Source organism: Panthera uncia (assembly GCF_023721935.1).
Source record: "Panthera uncia isolate 11264 chromosome B2 unlocalized genomic scaffold, Puncia_PCG_1.0 HiC_scaffold_24, whole genome shotgun sequence".
Taxonomy (NCBI): domain Eukaryota; kingdom Metazoa; phylum Chordata; class Mammalia; order Carnivora; family Felidae; genus Panthera; species Panthera uncia.
In genome coordinates, this window is record NW_026057580.1 from 10,597,808 (window position 1) to 10,624,742 (window position 26,935).

Genomic DNA, 26,935 nt, shown 5'->3' on the forward strand with positions numbered 1-26,935 from the left:
AGAGATGGAGATACAGACTGGAGACTTGACAGGGAATAAGAAGTAGTAAAAACTGGCTACGTACAATAAGATTGCCTAGGTGAGCCCCATGGTAGATGCTCAAAATTTGTTGAATGAAAGTGAAAGAGAAAAAACTCAGAAGTCTCCAACAGCTGAATTGTGTGTGAAAGCACATGCATAGGTTACAGGAGTCTGGAGGGACTCAGGCCTGATCGATTTATGTCCCTGGGAAAGGGGAGGTAAGATTCCAACCATGGTAACATGATTTACGGTGTAGGCCATGTAGAATCAAGGTGGTGGTTGGAGTAGACAAGGTAGAGCAACTGTGAAATTAGTGTATTGAAAGATCATTTGCAAGACATATGAGAATGTTCATACAACCCAGTTGTACATCATTAGATGAGTGGATAAATAAACTGTGGTACATCTGTATTATGGAATACCACTTGGCAATAAAAAGGAACAGGCTACTGGGGCACCGGGGTGACTCAGTCAGCTAAGCATCAGACTCTCTCTGTCTCTCTCTTTTTAACGTTTATTTATTTTCGAGAGACAGAGAGTCAGTGGGTGAGAGGCAGAGAGAGAGGGAGACACATAACCCGAAGCAGGCTCCAGGCTCTGAGCTGTCAGCACAGACCCTGATGTGGGACTCTAACCCAAGGACCGTGAAATCATGACCTGAGCTGAAGTCAGATGCTTAACTGACAGAGCCACCCACATGCCCCAACATCAGACTCTTCATTTCAGCTCAGGTTTTGATCTCATGGTTTATGAGTTTGAGCCCCACATGGGGCTATTCACTGACAGCATGGAGCCTGCTTGGGATTCTCTGTCTCCTTTTCTCTCTGCCCCTCTCCTGCTCTCTTTCAAAAATGCATAAATAAGCATTAAAAAAAAAAACAACAACCAAGCTACTGATACATGCAACAATAAATGAATTTCACAGACATTATACAGAATGAAAGAAGCCATATGCAGGAGTGTGTACTATATGATTACACTTACATGAAGTTCAAGAACAGAGGCATAATATAGGGATATAAATCTACAGGGGTATAAATCAGTGGTTGGTTCTGGGAGGGGAGAGGGATTGACGGAAAAGAGACATGGGGGAATTTTCTGGGGTGATGGAAATGATCTGTATCTCATTTGCAATGTTGTTTACGTGGATGTGTAGATTTGCCAGAGGATATCAAACTGTACATCTAAGATCTGTGCATTTTACTGCAAAGAATTACACCTCAATGTTTAGAAATACCATTTACATGGACATTGAGTCTCCCAGAGAGATAGCAGAGGCTGGAACAGAGAGGAAGCTAGAGAGTTAGGTGCCTGCTCTTGGTGAATGTGAAGGAGATTAGACAATGAGGGCAAGGAGACTGAAGGTGGTGAGGTCTGATGCAGGAACCTCAAGAGTAGCTGTGGTTAGAGGTTGAAAGTAGAACCTGGGGGCCACGAATTAGTTGAAAATGTTTAAAAAGACTTGGCCAGAGGAGAAGTCCACCACATCTCACCACTACCAACACAGGAAGGAACCCCAGGTGAGGTGGGGTGGCTGTGCTAGGATTCCAGAGTTCCTTCTGTGTCTTCACTTCTTTTCCTGCTCTGAGCTCTGAGTTATTTGTTAATTGGTCCTGGCCACCCTCAAGGCAGCCTAGAGTGAGGTGTTAAAGAAGCTGGATCAGAGGGGTGCCTGGCTGGCTCAGTCAGTAAAGCATGGACTCTTGATCTTGGGGTTGTGAATTCAAGCCCCATGTTGTGTAGAGACTACTTAAAATTAAAATCTTAAAAAAAAAAAAAAGTTGGTTTCAAATAAATAAATAAATAAATAAATTAGATCACAGATGTATATACATCCACTTCACAACTTCTTTATTCATTGGCTTTCCTCCTGAGTCCCTGGTAAAAAGTATCTTTGAAAAATTCCATCCTTGTGCTGATTAGTGCATCAGTTCCTGTCCTGCAGGTTAAAGTTCCTTAGAGAGTCTCAGAGTTATTGAAAAGGGTCCTTGAATCTACACTTCTACCAGGATTTATTGTAGATGGACTTAAAAAAAAATCCAAGTACAATCTTTGGAATCCACAACATTTTTGGATATTGGAAATCTTAGGTACAGAAAAGGGGTAGAGAGAGCAAGATACCCTTGAGTTCAGGCAGAGCTTAACCATGGTCATCCTAGCCCCAGACTGGGGAGGGGCTAGGGACTAACATACACTGAGCATCCAGGACAGTGAAGTCTGGAAATTGACAGATGCTATTCACATTCACAGATGTGTAAGCAGGGGAACCAGGGCTCCAACTTAGGCTGACTTGACTTCAAAGCCGCATTGTCCTGAGACATGGAGCAGTGCCATGTGATTGAGCGTGTACTGTAGCAAGTATGGAGTTTTATCTTCAGGCCAGTGGCGCTTCCCAGCCCTACAGCCCCAGTCCACTGGTGGTGATCTCTGCTCCCTCCTCAAGTTGCTTATCATAGTTGAGTAGAAGAAACCATTTCTTCCACATTGACTCTTTGGGGTGGAGATGGTCTGTTGATAGGATGAGGCAAGGTAAGGGACTGGACGGAAGCTGGAATTCAGGCCCTTTTGAGAAAAACCACTTCTAGGTGTCTCAGGACTCCCCAGGCTCCATGACCACCAGGGGGCAGCCCTTGCCTAGCCATGACACCTCAATTCCACACCCTCAGGTTAGAGGCCCTGAAGAGGAAGTCAGTCTCCTGATGGAGAAAGATGGAGTCAGTCCTTCCCAGATGATGTGGCCTATGTTCTTGTGCAGGTGGTTCAGAGAGGTTAAATAATTTGTTCAAGATCATATAACTAGTTTGTTGGGGATTTTGCATTTGAACCCAGCCTGACTCCAAGCCAGCATTCTTAACCATGCGATTACTGTTTCCCCAAGACAAAACTCCAGATCACTGCAGGGAAGACTGGGAATTGCAATCCACGAATGTATTGTGAAACAGAGCTAGAAAGAGGGACACAAAAGGAAGAAGATGTATTAATATAAAAGGAGCCAGAACTGTGGGGTGAGGGTTGTTAACCCTAACCCTAACCCTAACCCTTTGTGCCCATGTCTCATGTGGAGCATTGTATACGTAACCCTCCTTTTCTAGCTGCTGTGCTATCTCATTTGGTGTGCATTTACAAGAAGGTGTGGTATATTCTTGTACCAATCCCTATATAACCCTAGAGTTATGAACTCAATGTCTTTCCTTCGTGTCTGTGAGAATATTTTTCATGTAATGAGCACTTGGTAGTTTCTCAAGAAATGCTAGCTAAGTAGTGAATAAAATAATAAATGAGTCGGTTTACTGGTGGGTGATAAGTGCTTGCAGAACACAATAGGGTAAAGCAGCCCTCAGCGAGAGGTATATTCCTTTAATGGAGACCTGAATATGAAAGAGTACAAATCTCTCCATCCCTTGCACTTGGCCAAACCACCCAAGTCCACACAATCTAATTAAAACAGGTTGATTGCTATGCAAATGAACCTTCCAAACAAAGACCCTAGCAACCACCTGCTGCCACCACCAATCAGCTTGCTTCTCTTAATCCCCTCCATTATAGAATTTCTAGAGCAGCCTTGGAGGAGGGCCAGCCTAAAGGGAACAGATGGGATGGGCCTGGGCACTGCTGAGCCAAGATGAGGGAAGTAGGTTAGCTCTGAGCCCAGGAGGGTTTCTGGAGCCTTATTCTGAGTAAAGCGTTGGTCTTCTTGAACCTCAGAAGATAGGGGAACCACATCCTGGTCTCACCCACCCACCCTCGTGTTAGCAGCCATCTAAGCCCCACCCTAGCCCTCAAACACTTGGGTCACTTGACCATGTTTTGCCCCTACCTCCTAGTGACCCAGATACTGCCATTAGCAGCATCCTCTCTCCTCAGGGAGGCAAGAATTTGATGCCTGAGGTCCTACGCAGTTGAGGTCCTTGAAAAGTGATGTGAGAGTCCTGTGTGTCATAGGAAGCTCCCCACCTCCATCTGGCAACCCTGGCCACGAGTAGCAGGTTGTTCTTTCTCCACCCAGAGCTTACCGCTCAGGTCCCCCTCGCCAATTGAAACAAACACCCTCTGACATGCCCCGGATGCTGTTGCTCATCGTTATCATGGTCCATCCAGGTGAGAGGGCTTTCTCCCAGAACCCTGAGGGGGTGTGCGGCTGGGAGGAGGGTGGATGGGGGGAGGCTGACCTGGAGGCCTGAGGGGAGTGGCCAGGAAAGGAAACTGGGAGCAGGTGGGGCCCTCTGTAAAGCTGATGCAACGCGGACACCCCCCAGTTCACAATTCCCTCCATGTCTCCGTGTTGTCCGCTGGGAGCGTCACTCCCCACCTTCCATCCCAGAGGCCCTTTCTTCTCAGCTGCCACCCTAGTAAGATAAAGTTGAAAGAACCAGTATAAAGGGCTTAAAGAAGGAAGAGGTGAATTTTTTTTCTGAAGGGGTCAATTTTAATTTGATGAGTTTAATAAGCCTATTAAACAAGTCTTATTATCTAGGGTCTAGATGTAATTAGGAGTTTGGGAGACCTAATTAACTCTAAGGGAAGTTTCTTAATGAAACTGATTTTAATTAACTGAGAGACTTTAACTATGAGCCATATCCATTAACTACATGCAGTGTGGACTCCAGACCCAAAGTTTTAGCATCAGCTGGGAACCTGGGGCAAATTCTCAGGCCCTACTCTAAAACCACTGAGTAAATGTCTCTGGGGGTAGGGCCCAGGAATCTATTTGAACAAACACTCTGGGTGATTCCCATGTGCTTTCAAATTTGAGAACTTCTGAAATAGAAGAATGGCAGGTGAATTTCATCAACTAGAGAATCCAATCGGAGATTTTACTAATTGGTTTAATTCATCAATTTGGATGAGTTAGATAGGGATTTTCATCAATTATAGTCATGTCGTCACCAGAAGACTTAATTAGTTAATGCTCTTTAACAAAAAACAAAGTAGCAAGGGTGGTGTACTATATATAGTATGTCACTGGTGTGAAAATAATACCTGGAATAATATAGTTAATTATTAGTTAACTAGGGAGCCACGTTCATCAATGAACTTCAATTTAATGTGACAGGTTAAATTTCAGCAAGAACCTACTAGTGAATGTAGCAGGGGAGTGATGGGAGGGGGCAAGGATGACAGTTGGTATAAGAAAGAATTTGAAAAACTAATTTTTATTATTTATTTATTTTAAATATTTTGTTAAAGGTTTATTTATTTTGAGAGAGAGAGAGAGCATGAGCAGGGGAGGGGCAGAGAGAGAGATAGAGTGAGAATCCCAAGCAGGCTCTGCACTGTCAGTGCAGAGCCCCACATGGGGCTTGAACTCACGAACTGTGAGATCATGACCTGAGCTGAAACCAAGAGTCAGGTGCTTAACTGACTGAGCCACCCAGGTGCGCCAATATTTATTTATTTTAGAGAGAGAACATGATTGATCGGGGAAGAGGGACAGAGGGAGAGAGAGAGGTGGGGGGAGAGAGAATCTTAAGCAGGCTCCACACTCAGCACAGAGCACGACGTGGGGGCTCCATCCCATGACCCTGGGTCTGTGTCAAAATCAAAAGTTAGATGTTCAAGTGACTGAGCCCCCCAGGTGCCCCCGAAAAACTATTTAAATAAGCAATGTTACGAAATTAGCCTGGTGGAGAGAAAAGGGTTTCATGAGGTACCAAAGTGCTTGGCCCTCTGGGTCCTCCGTGAGTTGGGGACACAGCTGGGATATTCTACGGCAAGCTCTTGGTCCTTTCTCTTTACTGTAAGTGGGGAAGCATTTCTCTGGGTCTTCTCTCTGCCTGCCAGGATCCTGTGTTCTCTGGGTGTTCCAGCCCCTTGAGATTCGTACCCAGGAGGGCTCTGCTGTCCTCTTGCCCTGCTCCTTCAATGCCAGCAGAGGGAGACTGGCCATTGGCTCTGTCACGTGGTACCGGGACAAGGTGGCCCCAGGGAAGGAAGTGAGGAATGAGACACCAGAGTTCAGGGGCCGCCTGGCCCCTCTTGCCTCTTCCCGTTTCCTCTGTGACCACCAGGCTGAGCTGCACATCTGGGATACCCAAGACTGTGACACTGGAGTCTACGTGTGCAGGGTGGAGGTGCTGGGTCTTGGTGCTGGAACAGGGAATGGGACTCTGCTGGTGATAGAAAAAGGTGAGGTGGGAGGCCCCTCTCCCCGGAAGTTGGGAATCTTTCCCTGAGGGCTCCTGCTCTCTGTCCCTCCCTGAGCCTGTGCATGCTTCTTCCTGAGGCCCCCCCTTACCAAGCCCTTCCTTCTACCGCCTACATTCAGGACCTCCTTGGCTGGGGGCCAGCACAGTCCTCCTCCTTCGGGCGGCATTCTATGCCTTCAGCTTTATCTCTGTGGCCATGGGCAGCACCATCTATTACCAAGGAAAATGTAAGGAATGGGGCCAGGGCAATAGTGGAAGAGAGCTGGAGGAGGGGGAGACAGAGACCAGGAAGAGGAGGGCTGTGGCGATGGGCAACCCCTGTTGTCTCTCCTGCAGGCCACTGTCACCTGGGAACATGCTGCCACTCCTCAGATGGCCTCTGATGAGTGATTCGAGACCTCAGCCATCCCAACCCTCTTCAAGAGACCCCAATAAATCCTTCTCTGCCCCACCACTAACTCCTTATGAGTCTCATGTTTTTCCTTTTCCATTCTCCAGGTACCCAAAAATGTCCCTCTCTGGGGTCCCCTGACTCTTCCTAACTCTCCCTTCTGCCAAGCCTGGCCTGGAAAGGTCCAAGGAGCGACCTTCCCAGTAATTGTGTCTGGAGCCTCTCCCATCACCATCCAGGACTCAACACCTCCACCTCTCTGGGGTGCAGGGGGCTAGGTCTGATTCTCCTGAGAAATGGGGCATATGGAATCGGATTAGCCCCACCTGTTAACTCCCCATTCCAGCCAGGCTCACACATGTACTCTTTCTGGCCTTCAGGGAAGCTTGGGTTCCTAAACACCTGAGAAATCACTACTCGACCCCAGAGTGGGTGGGAAGATAACCTTGCTTAAGTTTTGATGGCGGTCATGCTGAAATGGGACTGAGTTGAGTTGAACTGAGAACCCCAAGGCACAGAAGGTGGTGAGACCACGGTCTTTACTGGGTGGGCCACAGTCCTGGGTTGGGGGAAGGCGTTTGGGGGAGCTCAGGTGGATTAGTTCTTGGCAATGCAGGCATAGTCACTGCTGGGGTCCTCCTTGGAGCCTTCCCTTTGGCTGAGGCCAGGCCCCTCACGGCAAGGCACGGACAGCAGAGATGCGTAGTGGAGCTCTTGCTCTGAGAGCTGGGCCTGGGGCGGGGGTAGAAGGTGCTGCTGGGAGGTCACCGGAGGAGCCCCCTCCCCTGGGTCCTTCCTTGTGCTGCTGCCCACCCTGCTGTACCTCATTGCCTCCTCAGTGCCCCCTGCCCTCTGTCTCTGCCAGCCTAAACTCCTGCTCATTTCTCTCATTGCCTTCCTCCCTGCGTCTCTGTTGTCATTATTCTCTCTCTTTTTCCCTCCCCCTGCATCTCTCTCTTTCTCCATCTGATTTTCTCTCTCACTCTGTCTCTCTCACTGCTTCCACACTCTTTCTCCTTTCTTATTACCTTTTCCTTTCTCTATACCCTTTCTCTCTGCTTTTCTTCTCATCCTTATTTCTCTTTTGCTCCCCCTTTTTTTCTCTGCGTCTCTGGCTCTCTTGTGCCCCTGTGTTCCCTCTCTTCTCTTGCTCTCCCTTCTCAGCCCTCAGCCTGCTCGTCCCCATCACCCACTCCCCCGGCCCCGGACTCACCCAGCTCCTCTCCAGCCTCCTCACTGGAAGAAAAGAAGAAACTCAGCAGGCCCCCCCCCTCCCCCATCACTCTCCCAACCCCAGCGGTGTTGCCTCACTTGCTGACATCTCTGTGGTTCCCATGGCCCAAACCAAACGCCCGCCTGCCTCTCTCTTTGGACACCGTCCTCCCCTCTCTCCCACCCTCCTCTCCCAGGGTGTGTGGGAATTGACGGGGCCTTCTGGGAAAGCAGCGGGAGAGGGGGTGCGTGGGGGCAACACGGGGCATTGTGGTGGGCGAATGAGGGAGGTGAGGCTGGGGCTCACCTTTCCGATGGAGCCGACACAGACAGGCAGACAGAACGACCACAGCCAGGAGCAGGAGCCCCCCCCAGCCCCAGGCTGCTGCCAAATAGGTAAAGGCATATACCTGCGGCGAGAAGGGGTAGGTATCAGGGACCCATTTCTCCCTTCAGCTTCCCCCATCTTCCTGGTTGGCAGAGGGTATCTCAGCTTCCCTATCCAACAGCGTTAGAGGCAGAAAAGCAGACTCAGATTCTTCATCCCGGATCTGGTTTATCTCACCTCCTACCAGAGGTGCCCACCTCTCACCTGTTACCTCACCCACACCCATGACCACCGGCCCCTCAGAGGCTTCCCACTGCCATCTGTGCCGTCTCTGGGCCTCCCCATGAGGTCCCCTGCCCACCTGGACCGAGTGTCCTCTGACCACCTACTCATGAACGCACACACTGCTGTTTACCCACAACCCTCCCCTGTGCAGAGGGCTACCTTACCCTCTTTCCATTCCTTATAAGCTGCCATTAGGTAGAGCACTGAAGACTGGCCTGGAAGTCAGGAAACCTGGTCCCTGCTGTGCTAGGCTAAATGGCCCAGGGAGAGTCACGTGCCTCAAGTTCCTCATCTGTGAAGTGCGGGGCCCTCTGTTACAATTGTTCCAGGGCTGAGGAGCCCCACTTATGTGCCAACCCTGAACCGGGCACTTTCCATTTGTCACTGCGAATCCCCACAACGTAGGGTACTACGGTGCCTGTTTCCCTGGTGGGGAACCTCAGGCTTGAGTTCAGACTCTTACTTACAAGGAGGTCCAGCCCAGAAGTGGCAGAGCTGGGGTTCAAAGCCAGCTGTGTCAGCCCCAGCATATACCCCTATTCCTCTGCCCTCGGCTGACCGGGTAGTTCATAGGGGCCTCTCCAGCACGGGATGGTTTTAGGTTCTGGTGAGTGGCTGTTGGAGGAGGAGGAAACACGGTTTTGAGTGTGTGTGTGGACCCGTGAAAAACAGGGAGGGTGGTGTCCAGGACTACCTGGCAGTTGGGGCCGCTCCCCAGCCCCAGAGCCACTCAGGAGAGCAGGGCCCAATTCGGGTGGAGAGCCACTTCCCATGGGCAGATACTGCTAGGGCTGAAGTAGGGCATGGAGGAGTGTCTGGGCCCCATAACTTCCCCTCAGGCACTTCCTGCCCCGTAACCACTGGTTCCTGTTTGAGGACAAAGAGGGGGTAGCTGACTTCACACCAGAGCCAGCTGCACTGACCAGGGTCTAGAAACTGGGACCCTCCTGGGTTCAAGAAGAATGCCGGGGGTGTGCATGTGGTTGGATTGGGGAGCAGAAACACAGGTGGAGAGGAGAGAGCCTGAGGTAGCCACGAAGAGAAGTGGGGGCAGAAGTGGATTGTATTCAATTCTTTAGGGAGCAGAGGCAGAGGCTGGACTCCAGGGCCCCGGGAACCTCAAAGCCATACTCTCTTCCCTCAGCTTCACCTCACTGTGGGGTGTGACTGCCTCCCCTCCCCCCCCCCCCCCCCCCCCCCCTGCTCCCCAGGGTTCCTGCTCTCTCCCGGCTTGTCCAGAGTCTGCGGCCTGCTGGTAGACAGACCAGTAGACAGACAAGAGACTAGATGTACATGAGTACTGCTGATAGTCTAGGACAGAAAACTGATGGTGAGTCGGTGTTGGGAAAGGAAGTGTGGACAATCTAGGTGGACTTCTTGTAGGAGGCAGCATTCTGCAGTTGAGCACAAAAATAAGGGCAGTGATCCAAAAACTTCTGGACAGAGACCTGGATGAAGGCCTCTTAGTGGTACTGAGATGGAGAGGGAGATGGGTGCTGGAGGACTGCACACCCAGTTCTTGAGGAGGGTGAAGACTGGGGACCTCATGTGGAGGCAAGAGGAAAAGGAGGATATCTGATGCTTGGGTCCACATGCATTTGCATTTCCTTCTTCAAATTCAGAAACTTCCTGGCATTTCTTCCCCTTCCCCCTCCCCCCCACAAGGTTCCCCATGCTGGATGGTGGGCAGTATTTAGGGTTGTTTTTGAAAAAATTTTAACACATTTTATTATTATTAAAATGCTCAAACAGAACAAAATTGAGACAATTTTACAGTGAACATATCCCTACCACGTAGACTCTAAAACTGACATTTTCTATAGTGCTTTATTACATACCTATCTATCTCATTTTTTGATACCTTTCAAAGTTGCAAACATCAGTACATTTTACCTCTAAACCTTTTTAAAAGTTAACTAATTTTTAAACGTTTATTTATTTTTGAAAGAGAGTGAGCGCGCGTTGTGCAAGCAGGGGAGGGGCAGAGAGAAGGTGACAGAGGATCTGAAGCAGGCTCCCTGCGTTGACAGCAGAGAGCCTGATGCAGGGCTGAACTCATGAACCGTGAGACCATGACCTGAGCCAAAGTCAGACGCTCAATCAACTGAGCCACCCAGGCACCCCTGCCTCTAAACCTTTTTACCATGCTTATCGTTGACTTGAGTCAAGCTTTTGTTTCCCCGTTTCTTTTTTGGGGGGCTGAGGAAGGCAAGATTTACATACACTAAAATGCACAAATCTGAAGTCAGCACTCAGCTTTTAAACTGTCTTGTGGTCAGGGCTCTGGAGGCAGACAGCCTGGGTTCAAATCCTGACTCTGCCACTACCGTGTGGCCTTCTAGAAGTTCCTTAACCCCTCTGTGCCTCAGTTTCTTAAGGTTTGTGTCAGGATTAAAAGAATTTCTATGTATAAAGTGTGTAGGTTAGTGGTAACCATATGCTAACTGCTACTTGTATAATAGCATTATTATTATTATTATTATTATTATTATTACTTAATGACAGAGATGGGGCGATGATCTAGGACCACTTCCAACTTCCTTGGACCTGGTCCTTCCTCCCTGTAACTCCCACTGTACTATCTACCATACCATTTGTTGGATCCTTGCTGCTTTGTTTTGCTCACTCATTCATTCATTTGTCCTTTCTTCATTTATTCATAAACATTTAGTCTCACCTACTGAATGGATGGGGCTCATGCTAGACAGCAAGGCTCTTTGAGGTGGGGCTATGCCTCACCGCTCTCCTGTCTACACTCTGTGTAGCAAGGGAGGTGATGCTCATTTCCATCCCTCCTCAGCGAGATGATAGTCAGTGGTGAGGCTGAGGCCCCTTTCAGCTGCTATTTCTGTGGACGGGCTGAACTCTGCTGCTCACCAGGCTCTTGGGGTTAGGGGTGAGCAAGGGAATGGAAGGAGGAGGTTGGTCCAGTGTGGGCATGAGTTCTTCTCAGGAACACAGCCATCCATCCCTCAAGTTCTCAAGGACATGGACACAGTCCTTCCTCCAGCACCCACCGCCGGGGTGTAGAAGAATGCAGACTGTCCTGGAAATCTGGACTTCTGTGTTCTCATTGCAGCTTTGTTGCTTGACTTTCTGTAAGCTGCCTTCCCTCCCTGGGCCTCAGTTTCCCTCCCTGCTGAACCAGATGATCTCTAAGGCCCCCCTCCAGCTCTAACCTGCAAGCCTGTCTCTTCACCCCAACTCCTTCCCCAGTTCAGAGAACCCGGGCATCCAGCTGCCCCACCCCAGCTCTGGGTAAACAGGAAGCTGGGTGAGGGGAGCAGGGGTGTGCGGAAAGTCCCAGCCAGGTGTGTGGGTCTATGGGGAGGGGGTGGCCCCACCCCTGAGGTATGAAAGCCCCCCTGCCCTGGCCCTGGCTCAGTCTCCATGGGGGCACTGGGGCTAGAGGGCCGGGGTAGGAGGCCCCAGGGGAAGGGCTGCCTCCTGCTGGCTGTGGCAGGAGCCACCTCCCTGGTGACCCTGCTGCTGGCTGTGCCTATCACTGTCCTGGCTGTGCTGGCCTTGGTGCCCCAAGAGCAGGGAGGACAGGTGAGTAGCTGCAACCAGCCCTAGGAGGGCTGTATGTGGCTGAGGCTCACTTACCTCTGGCTATGCCTGGGGGGCCTCTTGCCCCATCCTGCTCAGTTGGCCTGGCTGTCCTCGGTGGGAATGCCTTGTCTGTCTCTTTGCTGGCCCTTTTTCCAAGATCCTGTGATGCTGTTGTGTTCTGATATCTCCAAGCTCCTTCCTTGCTGTCTGGCTGGCTGTTCTCCTCTTCCCAAGACATACTCAGGCCTCTGTCTCTGCCCAAGTACATATGTTCTGCTTGTTGTCCCTTCCAGGGAGATAGATGTATGTTGGGGATGGGACTGGTAGGAAAAACCCTAAGGCCTGGAGCTTGGGTTTATGTTGGGAGGGGTGGGGTTGGCATCAGCTAAAACTGAACTCTGGGCACTGTGACCCCACCCACCCAGGTAACAGGGACGGCTGACCCGGGGGCACAGGCCCAGGCCCAGCAGCGATTGGGTAAGAGCAGACCATCACCCCCTCCCCTGCTCCAGCCCTTCAGGGATGCCCAGCTCCCATTCATCTGCATCCCCAGAAGAGCTTTTCCTCCCGGAATCCAGGTGCCCCATCCTTGGGCCCTGGCGCTCGGTCCTCTCAGGGGGACCATGCATGGATGGCCACCCTGGCCCCCAATCGTGGACTCTTCGCCCCTTCCAGGGACACAGGTGCTGCCAGAGGAAGAGGCAGGAACAGATTTCAGCTCCAGGCTCCCAGCTGCCCACCTCATAGGTAAGGATCTCATAGATAGTCATAGGTAAGGTTCTCATAGATAGTCAAAGGTGCAGTTCTGCCCGCCTGAATCCCTTTGCTCCGTTATTGCGGGGCTGTGTTTCCGACCTGCTTCACCACCGCTTGTCCCTAAAGGGCCCACCTTCTCCCTATTCGCTTCTTGCTTCCCTCCTGGAGCAGGCAAAACCCGGCCTGGATCTCCCCACCACAGCGCCCCGTACCCCACAATCTGGTGCTATTAATCCCCTTAGTCATAATCATTGCAGGGGTGGCGCCACGGTCTTCGCCCCGCACCATCCCCCACTCCCGGCTCGGGCGGGGGGTGGGGAGGTTGAAAGTCCCTGCAGGGGGTTAAAAGTCCCCATTCTCCTTCATGCTCACCCTCCCAGAAGTCCCGGGCCTAGATCATTCCTCCGGGATGGGGTTCCCGAGAGCCGACAGGCCCGTTTCTCCGCAGGTGCTTGGACGAAGGGGCAGGGGCTAGGCTGGGAGGCCAAGAAAGAAGAGGCGTTTTTGAGGAGCGGGACGCAGTTCTCCGGCGCCGAGGGACTGGCGCTCCCACAGGACGGCCTCTATTACCTCTACTGTCACGTCGGCTACCGGGGTCGGGCGCCCCCTGCCGGCGGGGGCCCCCTCGACCACTCGGTCACGCTGCGCAGCCGGCTGTACCGGACCGGGGGCGCGTATGGACCGGGGACTCCCGAGCTGCTGCTGGAGGGCGCAGAGACCGTGACCCCGGTCTTGGACCCGTCCCGGACGCACGAGTACGGGCCTCTCTGGTACACGAGTGTGGGCTTCGGGGGCCTGGTACAGCTCCGGAGGGGCGAGAGGGTGTACGTCAATATCAGTCACCCCGATATGGTGGACTACAGGAGAGGGAAGACCTTCTTTGGGGCTGTGATGGTGGGGTGAGGGCCGCCTGCGGCCCCGGGGAAAGCGACTGCATGGCTGGAATGTGTGACCCAGCCCAGATATTGGGGACCCGGCCTCCAGGGACCCCGTGGCAGTGGGAAAAATGTAGGAGACTGTTTGAAAACTGATTTCGAGCCTGAAGAAAATAAAGAATGTAAACCTTTAGTGTTGCCAAATACAGATGCTGAGATGCTAGTATGTCTTAATTCAGGGTTGGTAAGAAGTGTTGGTAAAATATTCTTTTTCTGGTTGCTTGAAACAATCAAATCAATTCCTGTGGCCTCTACTCTCTGAGAAGGCCATCTGTGGCGTTCCCACCCACCTCCTTCCTCCGAATGCACTTGTCCCAACCTTAGCCCATTTGGAAGGTGGAAGAAGGGGATCTCAAACTGCAAAGCATCTCCAACCATCCTTATTCTCAGAGCCACATAGTCCTCAGCAGACTCCACACTGCATTTTCTCTTGGGTCCCTTCTATCAGTGACAGGGGTCATTACAGGGGAAGGCAAGCATTGCTCTGGAAGACCGAGCACAGAGTGAGGAATGATCCCTGAGGGCCTAGCACTTCTCCCCTGCTGCCTGCCTGGTTGCCTGAAGGCCCCTTTAGCCACTACCTTCAAGGAAAAACACAGCTCTGGGGGGTGAAGGGAGGAGACTGAAAGAGAGAGCTGGGGCGGGGAGGGTACCTGAGGACACCAGGGAGAACTCGAGGAGGAAACTCTGTTGGCCACCTGGCCCTGTCCAGGGTGAGATGGAAAGTCCTCACCCCTTGTTCGTACTTCAGCTGTGCTTTCCATGCACGGGCAAGTATTGGGGCCCCGGGGTGAATAACAACAGCCCCATCACCCCATGACACACTTTCAGCTCCAGGCTGGAGGAGGCAGAGAGGGACCCAAGGCCCTAACTAGGTCACCCCAGTGGGTTATCCCACTGCGGCAGACCACACGGTTTCCCCCTGCCTGGCAGCCCTGGCAGGAAGGAAGGGCCAACTTCTGAACCCAGTGGGGACTCCCACTCCCTGGGTCTTCATTTCTGACTCCATATTTGTCTTTGACTCTGTGTCCAGAAGAGTCTTCCTGGGGACAGAGAGTGCTTTTTTTCTCTTTTCAGCTCACTCACCTCATGTCCCTCCCCTCATCATTCACCAAGAAAATCTGTGAGAGTTTGCACGTGAGTCCTTCACCTGCACCTTATTCCTCTTTTTAAATTTTCCTTCGTCTCTTCTTTTTTTTTTTTTAATTTTTTTAAATGTTTTTATTTATTTTTGAGACAGAGAAAGACCGAGCATGAGCAGGGGAAGGGCAGAGAGAGGGGGAGACACAGAATCTGAAGCGGGCTCCAGGCTCTGAGCTGTCAGCACAGAGCCGGACGCGGGGCTCGAACTCACGAAGTGTGAGATCATGACCTGAGCTGAAGTCGGACGCTCAACCGACTGAGCCACCCAGGCGCCCCTCCTTCGTCTCTTCAAGTCCACCCACTGAGAGACAGAAGCAGAGAGAACAGCTGGGGGCTGGATGAAGGAAGAAAGTCAGAATTCACTGAGCACTTACTATGCCACGTGCTACGCTAGGTGCTCTCACGTATCTTAGCTCCTCTATTCTCTTGTGACCCCACATGCAGAATCTTCATTGGGTAGATGAGGCTTAGCAACTGGGTCAGGTTGCACAGTTAGGGCTGCTGGGGGAGCCCAGGATCAGGCAGATTTGGAGCCCTGATGCCTGAAGGTCTGAAAGTCCTTTGGCTGTGATTCAGGCACCTGAGAATGTAGCCCTTCCCAGGCTCTCTTGCTGGCTGCAACAGCCGGAAATCTCACCTGAACACTTAAGGAGTAGGACTTCCCCGGTGGAATTGCCAGAGTTGGAAATTCCCATGCCCTGAGGGAGAGGTAATTAGGTTCAGGCTCCAGTTTCCTGGAGGAGGGGCATTTGTGGCTTGGCTTTGTTCTATGTAGGGTCTCCTGAGTCCCAGTAGTCTAAGGAGTGGGGACTGGGTTCAGGGATCTTTTTTTTTTTTTTTTTTAACTTTTATTCGCATTTATTTTATGGGTTCAGGGATCTTAAGCCATGTAGAGAGAGAGAGAGAGAGGGGACTTCAGGGAGTGGCTCCCCACCCCCAAGGAGAAGCAGCCGCAGAATTAATGCCAACAAAGAGACCATGTGTCTTTTCTAGGTACATTTTATTTCTCGCCACTGAACAGTAGGGCGGTTACAGACATAACTCCCCTGGGGAGCAGAGGTTCAGCGATGTAGCGACAGTCAGTCACCAAATCAGCATTAATTAGACAACTCGATCAGATAAATATTTTTAAAAATATATAAGCAAAAGGAGGCACAGAGGCCAGGAGGCCAGGAGGGAAGAGCCTAGAGTTCAGCTCCGTTTTCACAGAAAACATGTCCGAGTCAAGGCAGCCCCTTCATTTGGTCTCCTAGGACACCCCAACCTCCCAAATAAATATATTCATCAGTAAATAAATAAATAATAAATAAATAATAAATAATCACTAGTGCAAACATAAATAGAGGGAGCTGGCCCCGTGAGGGAGGGGCTGGGCTTTCCATCTCAGGGAAGAGTCTGGAAACATCTGAAGAAAGGGGGGCCTGAGGTCCACTCATGTCAAGTTATAGGTGAGATCTTCTTAAGGGATGTGCTGAAGTGTCTGGCCAGAAAGGTTCCCTGACCCCCGAATTCCAGGTGTCCCAGGTTGCGTTGAGGGATCCAAACCTGAGATCTCCAGTGAATGCTGGAAGCCCCAGTTTGAATTCTTGCTGGTGGCCAATGCTTCAAAGTCCAGGTCCCTGGATCTTAGGTTTCTAAGTGTTGTTATTTAAAGTTCTAAGCTTGGGGCCCAGCCCTGAGCCCCTAATTCTCTTTCTAAGCCAGAAGGGGATGAGGGGGTCAGAAGGAGCAGATAACAAAGGAGTTGAGGTGGGCAAGGATGGATGTCCGGCCCCCTCACAGGGCAATGATTCCAAAGTAGACTTGCCCAGACTCGGCAAAGTCAAGATAGTCAGGCAGATTGATCTCAGCGCTGAGTCGATCACCCTTCTCCAGTTGGAAGACCCCTCCCAGGTAGATGGGCTCATACCAGGGCTTGGCCTCAGCCCCCTCTGGGGTCTCCCTCTGGCAAGGGCTCTTGATGGCAGAGAGGAGGTTGACCTTGGTCTGGTAGGAAACGGCAAAGCGGCTGATGGTGTGGGTGAGGAGCACATGTGTGGAAGGACATCCTTGGCCCGTGAAGAGGACCTGGGAGTAGATGAGGTACAGCCCGTCTGAGGGCACCTTCAGCTGGTTGTCTGTCAGCTCCACGCCATTGGCCAGGAGGGCATTGGCACGCCGGCTCAGCCACTGGAGTTGCCCTTCAGCTTCGGGGTTTGCTGGAGGGAAGGAGAGAAGGAGGGAGGGGTAAGTCAGTGTGACCCTGTCAGTTCCACTCTCCACATCCTGGCCCTCAAGTTCTGCCCACACCCCCCCCACATCCGGTTCCTGTCCCCTCTGTCTGTCCTCCCACGTCTCATGTGGCCATGAGGTTCTGAGTGTCCCCCTCAAGGCCTGTGCTCTTCCTTCACTCTCTCCTTGAGCTCAGTGAATCCTTCTCATATCATCTCCAAGGCCTGTCTACCTTCAGCCTGGGCTCAGCCCCCAAATCCTAGCCCTCTATATCCCACCTGCTTTGCCATCCTCCAGCTACAGCCTCAGAAGTCTTACCTACTACATGGGCTACTGGCTTGTCACTCGGAGTTCGAGAAGATGATCCTGAGGAGGAAAGAGGAAAGAAAAAGGTGAGACCCTTATGCTTCCTGGAAAATATCCCACTTTGACTTCCATTCCTCCTCCCCTCAAACCAAAACTCTGAATTTCCCCCACTGCTGCTATCCCAGGACTAACCCCCTCCCTCACCCAAGCCCAGAACCAGGAGAGAAGCTTTGGAGACACTTACTGAGTGTCTGGGGCAGAGGGTTGATTAGTTGCAGGCCATGTGGGAGCTGTTGGGGAGAAGGAGGAGGTTTAGCATTAGAACAAGTTACCCCTAAACGAGAAACAGCTAGGTTGTTTATGCAGCTCATACTCTGGTTCTCTCTCTCCGTTCATCAATTGATTCATCCATTCATTCATTCAACAGCACTTTCACTGTCTTCCACGTGACAGACACCCTACCTTCATCTTTCCTTATCTCTTTCTTCACCTCTTTCCTTGTCTCTCTCATATCGCCCACATCATTGTGTCTCGCATCTTTATTCCCATCTCTCAACCTACACCCCACATCTCTCCACACATCTCTCTCTCTCTCTCTGTCTCTCTCTCTCTCTCTGTCTGTCTATGTGTGTGCTCATTCATTCATTCAAGAAGTGCTTAGAGAGCACCTTTGGTGTGCTCCGTCCCTTCTCTCTTCATCGCTCTCCACATCTCTTTCTGCCGCCCCGTCTTTCTCCACGTTTTTTCTCTCACCCATCCCCATCAGCACACCTCCTTCCCCCACCCCATTTCTTGCCCTCCTGCTCTCCCATTTCTCTCTGGGTAGGAGAATGAGCCAAGTCTGGTGTGGCACTCACCTCTTCCCTCTGGGGGCCGATCACTCCAAAGTGCAGCAGGCAGAAGAGTGTGGTGGCTCCTGCGACGAGGAGGAAGGAGAAGAGGCTGAGGCACAAGCACCTTCTGGAGCCCTGGGGGCCCCCTGCCTTCTTGGGGAGTGCCTCCTCGGCCAGCTCCACGTCCCGGATCATGCTTTCAGTGCTCATGGCGTTCTTCCCAGGGGGCTCAAGTCCAGCTGGGTGATGGTAGAGCCCTAAGGCAGCGTGTGTGAGAGGGAGAGAATCGCCTGGCTGCTTGTCTGGGGGTGTGTCGTCTGAGATGTTATTTCCGGGGGGGTCTGGAGTTGCTTCTGTCTCTCTCCTGGCTGGTCCCCTGGTGTCTTCGCTGAGGAAGCTTCTGCTGACTGGGTGTGCAGACAGCTGCATTTATATACCCACAGGGCAAGAGGAGGGCGGGGAAAGCTCTCATTCAACCAGCGGAAAACTTCCTTGGTGGAGAAACCCATGAGCTCATCTGGAGGAAGCGGTAGTGGGCCCTACACCTTCTGTCTCGGTTTCTTCTCCATCGCGGGGGTGGGGGTTTGGAAAGTTGGGGACACCCAGGCATCAAGGATACTTCCTATCCACCCCACTCGGATTCTGAGGGAGGCTTGGTGCGTACATAGGACCCTGGAGGCTGGACCCCAGTTTCCCACTGCCCCCAATTACCTCCATTTTTTTTTTTTTTCTTGAGGATCATGTCCATGGCCTGTTTCCCTCTGATTTCCAGACAGGACTTAGGTTGGTGTAGAGCTAGAAAGGGGAAGGACTTCAGAAAGCAGAGTCCTTGGTGGGGAGAAACCTGGTGGGGGGGGGGGTTTTAGGGGGGAAAGTTGTGTTGGGTCCTGAGACATGTGTTTGGGTCCCTGGGGGAAAAAGAAGCTTGAGAGAAGGGAGCTTGAGAGAAGGCTGGGGATGTGAATAGGGGTCTCTGAAAGGGCTGGGGAGGGGGCGGTAAATAGCAGGGACATGCCTGGGACAGCCCCAGTGGGAGTGAAAGCAACCCTGGGAATTCACGAACCCCAGGAGGGCAGGCCTTCTCCTTTCATTCTGACCAGGAACTCAGCAGTGATAGTTTCATTCTTGGCTTCCAAGGGAATCTGGAGCCCTGACTTTTTCAAAAAAAATTTTAATGTTTATTTTTGAGACAGAGACAGAGAGACAGAGTATGAGTGGGGAGAGAGCAGAGAGAGAGAGACAGACAGAATCTGAAGCAGGCTCCAAGCTCTGAGCTGTTAGCACAGAACCTTATGAGGGGCTCGAACTCACGAACTGTGAGATCACGACGAGAGCTGAAGTTGGACGCTTAACTGACTGAGCCACCCAGGCGTCCCTGAAGCCCTGACTTTTGCATGAAGCCCCCATCCCTCAGAGCCCCTGTGTGGGGCCATGTATCCCAAAGAACTCCAACTCCCTCCAGATTTCTGGAGGTAGCCCTAGCCCTCAGAACCCCTCTGTATCACCTTGTCTCCTAAAGTGTCCCCTGGGTGCCCCCCCCCCAGCCTTGGGGGCTCTCCCACTCCTCAGGGCCCTTGTAAAGCCATGTCTTCCAGAGGCTCCCCATGTCCACCCCCATGGTCCTGAACACCTTTGGTGTGATCACTTCTCCCTAGAGGCCTCCTGTAACCCCCTTTCCTCAGAGCCTCGACATGTGGCCGCATGTGCCAGTGGCCCTCCTGACCTCCACTCCTCCAGACCTTGGACCCCCATGTTTCCCTTTTCTTCCCAGCTTATCCTTTGGTTTCCCTGCAGTATCTCTGGTTGCCTCACCTCTATGACTCTACCACATTCCCCCAGAGCTCTTTAGGCCCCTTTATCTCCTTGTATGCCCACAGTTCCTGTCTCTTCGGGGGCCTCTGTCCTCCTTCCGTCCCTTAGAGACCTGGGAAATTCTCCCCTCCCAGACAGACAGACATAGACAGCATTTCAGAGAAAAGAGGTTTATTGGGCTTCATTGAAGGTGCAGATGTCTTCTCATGGGGTGTCTAGTCAAGCAGTGGCTGGATCTTAAGAGTCTCTTGCTTCCTTCTAGAGCTCCCCGGTGTCTCAGATTCACTTGTTTTCTCTCTCACTGGGTTATCCTTATGCTGATGTTCTCTGGCTCTTCATCTCTTGGGTGTATCTCTCTCTCTCTCTCTTCTGATGGCCCTCTATTATTCCCTTCCCTCCATCCTCCATAAATAAATAATTTAATTTTTTCCCTTTATAAATAATCCCCCCTCCCCTGCCTCCTGTCATCCACTCAAGCTCCTCCATGTGTCTGCCCCCTCCACGTGCAGGGCCAGGCTTTCCTTAGATGGGCAGGACAGATGAAGAGCTCTGGGTGGGAACTTCTAGGCAGACTTGAAATCCTCAGCCTCGCATTGGTGTAGTTCAGGCGGGTGTGGTCCCCCGGGCTGCCTAGAATTCCTTCTTTGGAAGCTCCAGGTAACATGAGCAGGGAGACTTGAGACACGTGGAATGGTCAAAAGAGGTGTGGTGACACCCTTGAAGTGGTCAGCACGGAGGCAAAATGGGAGAAGGTCTTGAAACCAATTAGTTTTCTTTCTGGAGATTTCTACAGAGCAAACGCTCCAAAGAAGACACTACTGGGGCTGAGGAGTAGGTGGGAGATGCCATCTGTGTGAGTGGATAGCTGATCTCCCTGGGTGAGCAGGAACACAGCTCCCTGGTACACAGAGCGCACCCAAGGTCCCTGTGGCCCTGGGCACACGGACTTCTGAGCACTGAGGAGAGGCACGTGGAAGGGGTACTGGGAGGAGAAGAGCTGGACCTCATGGGCCAGGTAGAGAGGGGTTGGGGTGGCCTTGGGGAAGCAGCCTTCCCCAGAGAAGACCACCTGAGAGTAGACAAAGTAGAGGCCACTGGTGGGGACCAGGAGGGAATTGTTGCTCAAGGAGAAGCCATGGCGGAGGAAGGCACGATCTGTGTTTGCTCTCCAGCGCAGTGAGTTCTGGGTGCTGGGGTCTCCTAGGAAGAGCCATAGGGGATGGGAGAGGTCAAGAAGCTGGGGGTCAGCAGTCTTAATCCCTGAGGAAGTAGGTGCTGGACTGGGTTCCTGGGGGGATGGTTGGGAGGACAGATGGGAGAGGGATGCCCCTGTTTTGGGAGGTGGAGAAAGTTGAGGGAGGGGTGCGGTAGGTGCTTGGTTCCTTGAGGGGGTGTAGGAGGAGAGCTGGGGACTATGTGTCTGGAGGGCCAGATGGTGTTTACCAATAAGATGAGCAGCAGGTTTGAGGGTGCCTTGTGCGAAGTGCTTCTGAGGGTGCTGATAGGTAGTCCGGGCAGCTGAGGGTGAGATGCCAACACCAGGAAGCCCCTAGGGGAGAAGACGGACGAGGATGGCTCTAGGGCCCAAAGATTGGCTGGGCCACCCCTGCTGCCCCCCGTTCTCCTGCTGCCTCACCTGGGCCTCAGGCGGCAGGGCCAGCAGCAGCCCCAGAAGGAGGAGGAGGAGGGGGGCGCTGCACACCCGCAGGAGGTAGAGCCTTCCAGGTGGTGTCATGGGGAGAACCTGCGGGGGGAGAGAGACAGTGAGTGGGGCGGGGCAAGGTGCAGATGACGGCCTCCTGCCTGCCCGCGGAGAGACAGCCATCCGAGAGACAGGGCAAAACGGATAAGAGAAGGGGACAAGATGCAGTCAGGGAAACCCCAAGGTGAGCAGGGGGAGACAGAAAGAGAAACAGAGACACGGGAAGGGAACAGAGAGGACTCGTGGCAGAAACAGAGAAGGTGTGATAGAGACAGGGAGAAAATGACTGATGAAGAGTCGGAGGGAGGAGAAACCAAAACCAAACCCACCAAGGCCCAGCCTCAGGCAGGAGGTACAGGAGGGGGGCCGGGGCGCAGGCGGAGGGGCAGAGTGCCCAGGGGAGTCCACCCCCCGGCAGCCCAAGGAGACGGGGCGGGAGAGTCTCACCTGCTCTGTGGGGCCCCTGGGCCCGGACGCCTGGGTCCCTTTATAGAGGAAGCTGCAGTGGCAGCGTGGCAGGCGGCGGGCGGGTTCTAGGCCCCGGCTGGGCCCGGGGAAGCCCCCAGGGCTTAGAAGATGCTGCTGTTTCAGTCGAAGGCAGGAAAGGCTGAGGCCTAGGAGTGAACCGCAGGCTGGGGGCTCAGACGACTGAGTTCTGGGAAAGGGAGTGGGGTCAGGGGAACCGTGGGCTGGGAGGGGCAGGGAGCAGGGTCAGGCTTAGGAGTTCCAGGGAAGGGACGGACAGTCAATTCGGAGAGGAGGGGGGAGCAGCTGGGGCGTGGGCTGGAGGCCCGGTTCCCTGAAGAGCGATTATATATAACACCTCTGCACCCTTGGTTGATTACAGGCTACTCTCTGTGCCCATTTCCTCCTCTGATGCCCCCATCCTTGTCCCAAACAGCTCAACTCACACTTGTCCCAGTATGTGGACTTTCCTGGTCATCTGGCAGGTTTTATATCAAGAAGTTCCATGATCTACCCCCTTGCCTGGGACATTCTGGTTTATGCCTGCTGTCCTGGTGAAAATGTTCATGGATCTCCCTTTCGCTCTCAGAAGTGTCCTCGTTTGGAAGATAAATGTTATGGTTCCCCTTCTCAGAGATGTCGTCACGTACTCACATACGATGAGGTCTCCTCTCACTGTGGAGGGATGTCTTCTACCTTATCTCCACCTTAGGCGCCCCCCCCCCCCCAGATCAGATTTGTATAACCCCAAACAAACACACACTCTGGGATCAGGGAATGTAGCAACTTCTGAAGTTCTCTACAGGGAAGACTTTGGAGGGTGGTGAGGGGCTGGAGGGTGGTGAGCTAGGGTAAGGTGGGGACAACCACAGGACTTGTCTCGAAGCTGCATTTGCAGAACCAGTATTCTGTTTTAAAATGGTTAAAGATTTCCCCTTTTTAACTTGGGTGCAGTAAGGTGCACACCTCTTAAATTTACAGCCTGTTGAACATTTCCATCTGCTGATAGCCATGTAGCCACCGTATTTTTCAGATCCCCAGAAGGTTCTCTCATGCCCCCTCCCAGGTGATACCCTCCAAAGATAACCAACCACTTTCTGGTCACCAGTGATTAGTTGTTCCTGCTTTTGTATCATATAAATGAAGTCACACAGAATGTACTGGTTTGGGTTTAGCTTCTTTCACTCAACATGATGTTTGTGAGATTCATCCATGTGGTTGCATGTATCAGTAGTGGCTGGTTTGTTTGTTTTTCATTATGATGTCATGGTCTATTGTGTGAATATACTCTAATTTATTTACTCATTCTTCTGTGGACGGACATTTGGTTTGTTTCTAGTTGTTGGCTACTATGAAAGATATTGATATGAACATTCTTTTGTTTTTATTATTTTTTTTATTTTTGTGAGAAAGAGAAAGTTCGAGCAGTGGAGGGGCAGAGAAAGAGAGGGGGAGAGAGGGAATCCCAAGCAGAGTCCTCACTGTTAGCGCAGAGCCCGACGCGAGGCTTGAACCCACGAACCGTGAGATCATGACCTGAGCTGAAGTCAGACGCTGAACCGACGGAGTCACCCAGGCACCCCTATATGAGCACTTTTATACATGAGCCAGTTTTCACTTAATCTGTAAGTATGAAAAGCAAGATTTCTAAAGATGATTTTATCCATGTTTCATAAGATTGAGAAAATAACAATCTATGTCAAATATCATTATTATTTTTATTATTTAAAAAAGTTAAAAAATTTTAATGTTTGTTTATTTTTGAAAGAGAGACAGAGCATGAGCAGGGGAGGGGCAGAGAGAGAGGGAGACATGGAACCTGAAGCATGTTCCAGGCTCTGAGCTGTCAGCAGAGAGCCTGATGTGGGCTCGAACCCACAAACTGCAAGATCATGACCTGAACTGAAGTTGGACCCTTAACTGACTAAGCCACCCAGGTGCCCCCCTTATTATATTTTTTTAAGTTCATTTATTCTGAGAGAGAGACGAGGGAGGGGAAGAGAGAGAGGGAGAGAGAGAATCCCAAGCAGGCTCTGCACCATCCGCGCAGAGCCTGATGCAGGGCTTGAACCCACAAACTGAGATCATGATCTGAGCTGAAACTGAGAGTCGGATGCTTAACTGACTGAGTGACCCAGGCACCCCAACTATCATTATTATTTTTGTTCATGTTGTTATGCTTTCATTTTGAGGGTTTTGAATGGCTAAAGCCCTCCCTCTGTGGCATTGGGCATATTGCTGTTCTCCTCTGGCACAAAGTTTCTGAGTGGTCTGGGGTCCTGTGACAGGCACGTAAGTAACATTCAGGGTGTGTATGATTCATTTCTCCTGTTTTCCTCCCCTTTGCTTTTCATGCCTTCCAAACTCATCTATTATTTCTTTTCACTCTCCTTTCGCCTCTTTGCCTTTCTCTGGATTTCACAAACATTTCCTGAGTACCTTGCACAAGGCAATGAGGATGCAGACGCAAAAGACAGTCCCCTGGCCTCCGGGAAATCAAAGACCCGTGCAGAAGACAGGAAGGTTACCAGATCATTACAATAAAGTGTGTCGGTGGGCAGCCCACAGAAAAGCCATCAAACTTGGCCTGGGGGAGGGGTGTCAGGCATTAAGTGTTGAGGGAAAGAAGATGACAAGGAGTATTCCAGATGGAGGGAATGGTATGTGCAAGGACTGGAGGTAAAAAAGTATGAAGTATGCCAAGAGGTACAATTGGGTACAAATAGAAGGAGCAGAGATGAGGCTTGGGAGGTAAGCCGAGAATACATTCTGAAGGGTTTAAAACCAAGAAAAGAAGTTTTGTTTCTTTCTAATTATAGTGGGGAGCCACCAACAATTTTTATTTTTTATTTTTTAAGTGTTTTATTTTGTATTTATTTTTTTGCATTTATTTTGTATTTTTGTATTTGTTTTTGTATTTATTTTGTATTTATTTTTTTAATGTTTTATTTTTTGGGCACCTGGGTGGCTCAGTCAGTTAAGCGTCTGACTTCGGCTCAGGTCATGATCTCATGGCTTGTGGGCTCGAACCCCGTGTTGGACCCTGTGCTAACAGCTGGGAGCCTGGAGCCTGCTTCCCATTCTGTGTCTCCCCCTTTCTGCCCCTCCCCTGCTCGCACTCTGTCTCTTTCTCTCTCAAAAATAAACAAAAAATAGGGGCGCCTCGGTGGCTCAGTCGGTTGAGCATCCAACTTCAGCTCAGGTCATGATCTCGTGGTCTGTGGGTTCGAGCCCCGCGTCTGGCTCTGTGCTGACAGCTTGGAGCCTGTTTTGGATTCTGTGTCTCCTTCTCTCTCTGACCTTTCCCCATTCATGCTCTGTCTCTCTCTGTCTCAAGAATAAATAAATGTTAAAAAATTTTTTACAAAAAATAATAAATATTTATTTTATTTTTGAGAGAGAGAGAGAATGAGAGCAAGAGGGGAAGGGGCAGAGAGAGAGGGAGACAGAGGATCCAAAATGGAGCCACTGACATTTTTAAGTGAGACAGGGACTCACACAGATTGGTACCTCAGAAAAATGAGTCTGGAAGCTGCATGAAGAATGGACTAGGGTATGGGAGTTAGGGGGCTGCAGGCAAAACCAGAAGTGGAGGCTTGTTAGGAGAGTTGTGCAATAACCTAGGAAGGAGATACAAGAGGCAGCAGCAAGAGGATGGAAAGGAGAGTTTTTTTTTTTTTTTAATGTTTATTTTAGAGAGAGAGAGAGAGACAGACAGACAGAGAGGGCGTGAGAGGGGAAGGGGAAGAGAGAGAGGGAGACATAGAATCTGAAGCAGGCTCCAGGCCCTGAGCTGTCAGCACAGAGCCCGACGTGGGGCTCGAACTCATGAATGGTGAGATCATGACCTGAGTCGAAGTTGGGTGCTCAACTGACTGAGCCACGCAGGCGCCCCAGGAGGAGAGTTTTTGAGGCAAAATCTGCAGGTCTTGGTGGCTGACCAGATGTGATGGAGGAAGAGAAGCCACAGATGCTCCTTTTAAATATCTTGTCAGTATGTTGGCTGCTTCTTATTCTTTTAACCTATTCTCTCTTATGTCCCTGTTGGTTTCCCTCTTGGTCCCTGCTCTTTTCCTTTTCTCTGTGTCCCTTTTCCTCTGGGTTCCTTTTTCTTCTTGTTGTTTCCTTCTGCCTCTCCGATGGTAGGAGCCAATGGACTAAGAGACCTCATTTATATTAAAATATAAAACAGTGTTGCAATTAATGATGAGAAACTGAGAAAGGGAGAACAGGTCAGAGAGGAAGACTGGGGCATTGAGGGATAAAAAGGGGAAGGTGAGAAGGAGTGATGGGGAGACATGAGAGACAGAGAGGAAGGAAGGGCAAGAACTGGGCTGAGGCTCAGTGTCACGGGCATTTGTGATGTGCTGAAGGGCGCTCCTTGAGATGGGCCAATCTTGGTTTCAATCTCAGTTTCGGAGGTTGTGTGAAATTCGGTTTCTTTCTTGGGGACGCCAGCAGTTGGTTTGGGGCTTTCCCTGGGTGGGAGGGGTGATGACTACAGTCTTGTGCCCCAAACTCAGGGAAATACAGTCTCTACAGTGGGCTCTGTGGAGAAACTAGTGAAATCTCTGAGGCCTCCAAATGAAGCTGAAATGACGTTAGCTTCAAACTTAGACTTAGCCTAACCACCTAAGTTGAGATTTAATAAGTTTGACCATAACTCAAATTTAACCTCAACCCAAATTGCAACCCAAACTCAACCCTAACCTCAAATCTAAACACATCCCAATAAATGAACCTGAAAGTAAACTTAGCCTCTAAACTAACGTAACCTTGTTTCCTATAGCTAAATCTTGAAATCTACTCATCTCCATACCTGACCCTATAGTTAAAC

The 26,935-nt window shown here is 51.1% G+C and overlaps 5 protein-coding genes across 8 annotated transcripts; 2 read left to right on the forward strand and 3 right to left on the reverse strand.

Moving 5' to 3' along the window:
• Positions 1-3,547: 3,547 nt before the first annotated feature.
• On the forward strand, positions 3,548-6,577 carry NCR3 (natural cytotoxicity triggering receptor 3). Of its 2 annotated transcripts, XM_049653651.1 has the most exons (4): positions 3,555-4,119; positions 5,803-6,147; positions 6,287-6,394; positions 6,504-6,577. In XM_049653651.1, exons 1-4 carry the CDS (start codon positions 4,077-4,079, stop codon positions 6,548-6,550), a joined length of 543 nt encoding a protein of 180 aa, XP_049509608.1. In that variant the 5' UTR covers positions 3,555-4,076; the 3' UTR covers positions 6,551-6,577. The 2 variants fall into 2 exon arrangements, with proteins under 2 accessions (XP_049509609.1, XP_049509608.1); XM_049653652.1 differs by lacking the exon at positions 6,287-6,394 and having other exon boundaries at positions 3,548-4,119.
• A 501-nt stretch (positions 6,578-7,078) lies between these two features.
• Positions 7,079-12,364, reverse strand: LST1 (leukocyte specific transcript 1). The gene is given in 7 exon segments (XM_049653655.1): positions 7,079-7,290; positions 7,772-7,794; positions 8,078-8,141; positions 8,143-8,180; positions 8,548-8,675; positions 8,851-8,998; positions 11,990-12,364. Coding segments are annotated over 5 exon segments (288 nt in total). The 5' UTR covers positions 8,576-8,675; positions 8,851-8,998; positions 11,990-12,364; the 3' UTR covers positions 7,079-7,155.
• On the forward strand, positions 10,930-17,366 carry LTB (lymphotoxin beta). Of its 3 annotated transcripts, XM_049653643.1 has the most exons (5): positions 10,954-11,935; positions 12,361-12,412; positions 12,611-12,682; positions 13,140-14,763; positions 17,278-17,366. In XM_049653643.1, the coding sequence occupies exons 1-4, from the start codon at positions 11,774-11,776 to the stop codon at positions 13,592-13,594; spliced, it is 741 nt and encodes a 246-aa protein (XP_049509600.1). In that variant the 5' UTR covers positions 10,954-11,773; the 3' UTR covers positions 13,595-14,763; positions 17,278-17,366. The 3 variants fall into 3 exon arrangements, with proteins under 3 accessions (XP_049509601.1, XP_049509599.1, XP_049509600.1); XM_049653642.1 differs by having other exon boundaries at positions 10,949-11,935; positions 12,361-12,682; XM_049653644.1 differs by lacking the exons at positions 12,361-12,412; positions 13,140-14,763; positions 17,278-17,366 and having other exon boundaries at positions 10,930-11,935.
• On the reverse strand, positions 16,422-18,518 carry TNF (tumor necrosis factor). Its single transcript, XM_049653650.1, has 4 exons — positions 18,144-18,518; positions 17,531-17,576; positions 17,299-17,346; positions 16,422-16,967 (listed from the first exon to the last, which is right to left on the reverse strand). The coding sequence occupies exons 1-4, from the start codon at positions 18,327-18,329 to the stop codon at positions 16,546-16,548; spliced, it is 702 nt and encodes a 233-aa protein (XP_049509607.1). The 5' UTR covers positions 18,330-18,518; the 3' UTR covers positions 16,422-16,545.
• A 2,075-nt stretch (positions 18,519-20,593) lies between these two features.
• On the reverse strand, positions 20,594-21,830 carry LTA (lymphotoxin alpha). The gene is made up of 3 exons (XM_049653649.1): positions 21,568-21,830; positions 21,375-21,480; positions 20,594-21,131 (listed from the first exon to the last, which is right to left on the reverse strand). Exons 1-3 carry the CDS (start codon positions 21,754-21,756, stop codon positions 20,719-20,721), a joined length of 708 nt encoding a protein of 235 aa, XP_049509606.1. The 5' UTR covers positions 21,757-21,830; the 3' UTR covers positions 20,594-20,718.
• Positions 21,831-26,935: the final 5,105 nt, after the last annotated feature.

Coding starts and splice junctions, on each gene's coding strand:
- LTB (XM_049653642.1), top strand. CDS start 11,774: ATGGGGGCACTGGGGCTAGAGGGCCGGGGTAGGAGGCCCCAGGGGAAG. Junction 11,936..12,360: donor CCCAAGAGCAGGGAGGACAG/GTGAGTAGCTGC, acceptor CCACCCACCCAG/GTAACAGGGACGGCTGACCC. Junction 12,683..13,139: donor CCCAGCTGCCCACCTCATAG/GTAAGGATCTCA, acceptor GTTTCTCCGCAG/GTGCTTGGACGAAGGGGCAG.
- LTA (XM_049653649.1), bottom strand. CDS start 21,756: ATGGCTGTCTCTCCGCGGGCAGGCAGGAGGCCGTCATCTGCACCTTGC. Junction 21,481..21,567: donor CCCTGCCGCCTGAGGCCCAG/GTGAGGCAGCAG, acceptor CTTCTCCCCTAG/GGGCTTCCTGGTGTTGGCAT. Junction 21,132..21,374: donor ACCTGCTGCTCATCTTATTG/GTAAACACCATC, acceptor GGCTCTTCCTAG/GAGACCCCAGCACCCAGAAC.
- TNF (XM_049653650.1), bottom strand. CDS start 18,329: ATGAGCACTGAAAGCATGATCCGGGACGTGGAGCTGGCCGAGGAGGCA. Junction 17,577..18,143: donor TCGGCCCCCAGAGGGAAGAG/GTGAGTGCCACA, acceptor TCTCCCCAACAG/CTCCCACATGGCCTGCAACT. Junction 17,347..17,530: donor CCCTCTGCCCCAGACACTCA/GTAAGTGTCTCC, acceptor TTTCCTCCTCAG/GATCATCTTCTCGAACTCCG.
- NCR3 (XM_049653651.1), top strand. CDS start 4,077: ATGCCCCGGATGCTGTTGCTCATCGTTATCATGGTCCATCCAG. Junction 4,120..5,802: donor CGTTATCATGGTCCATCCAG/GTGAGAGGGCTT, acceptor TCTGCCTGCCAG/GATCCTGTGTTCTCTGGGTG. Junction 6,148..6,286: donor TCTGCTGGTGATAGAAAAAG/GTGAGGTGGGAG, acceptor GCCTACATTCAG/GACCTCCTTGGCTGGGGGCC.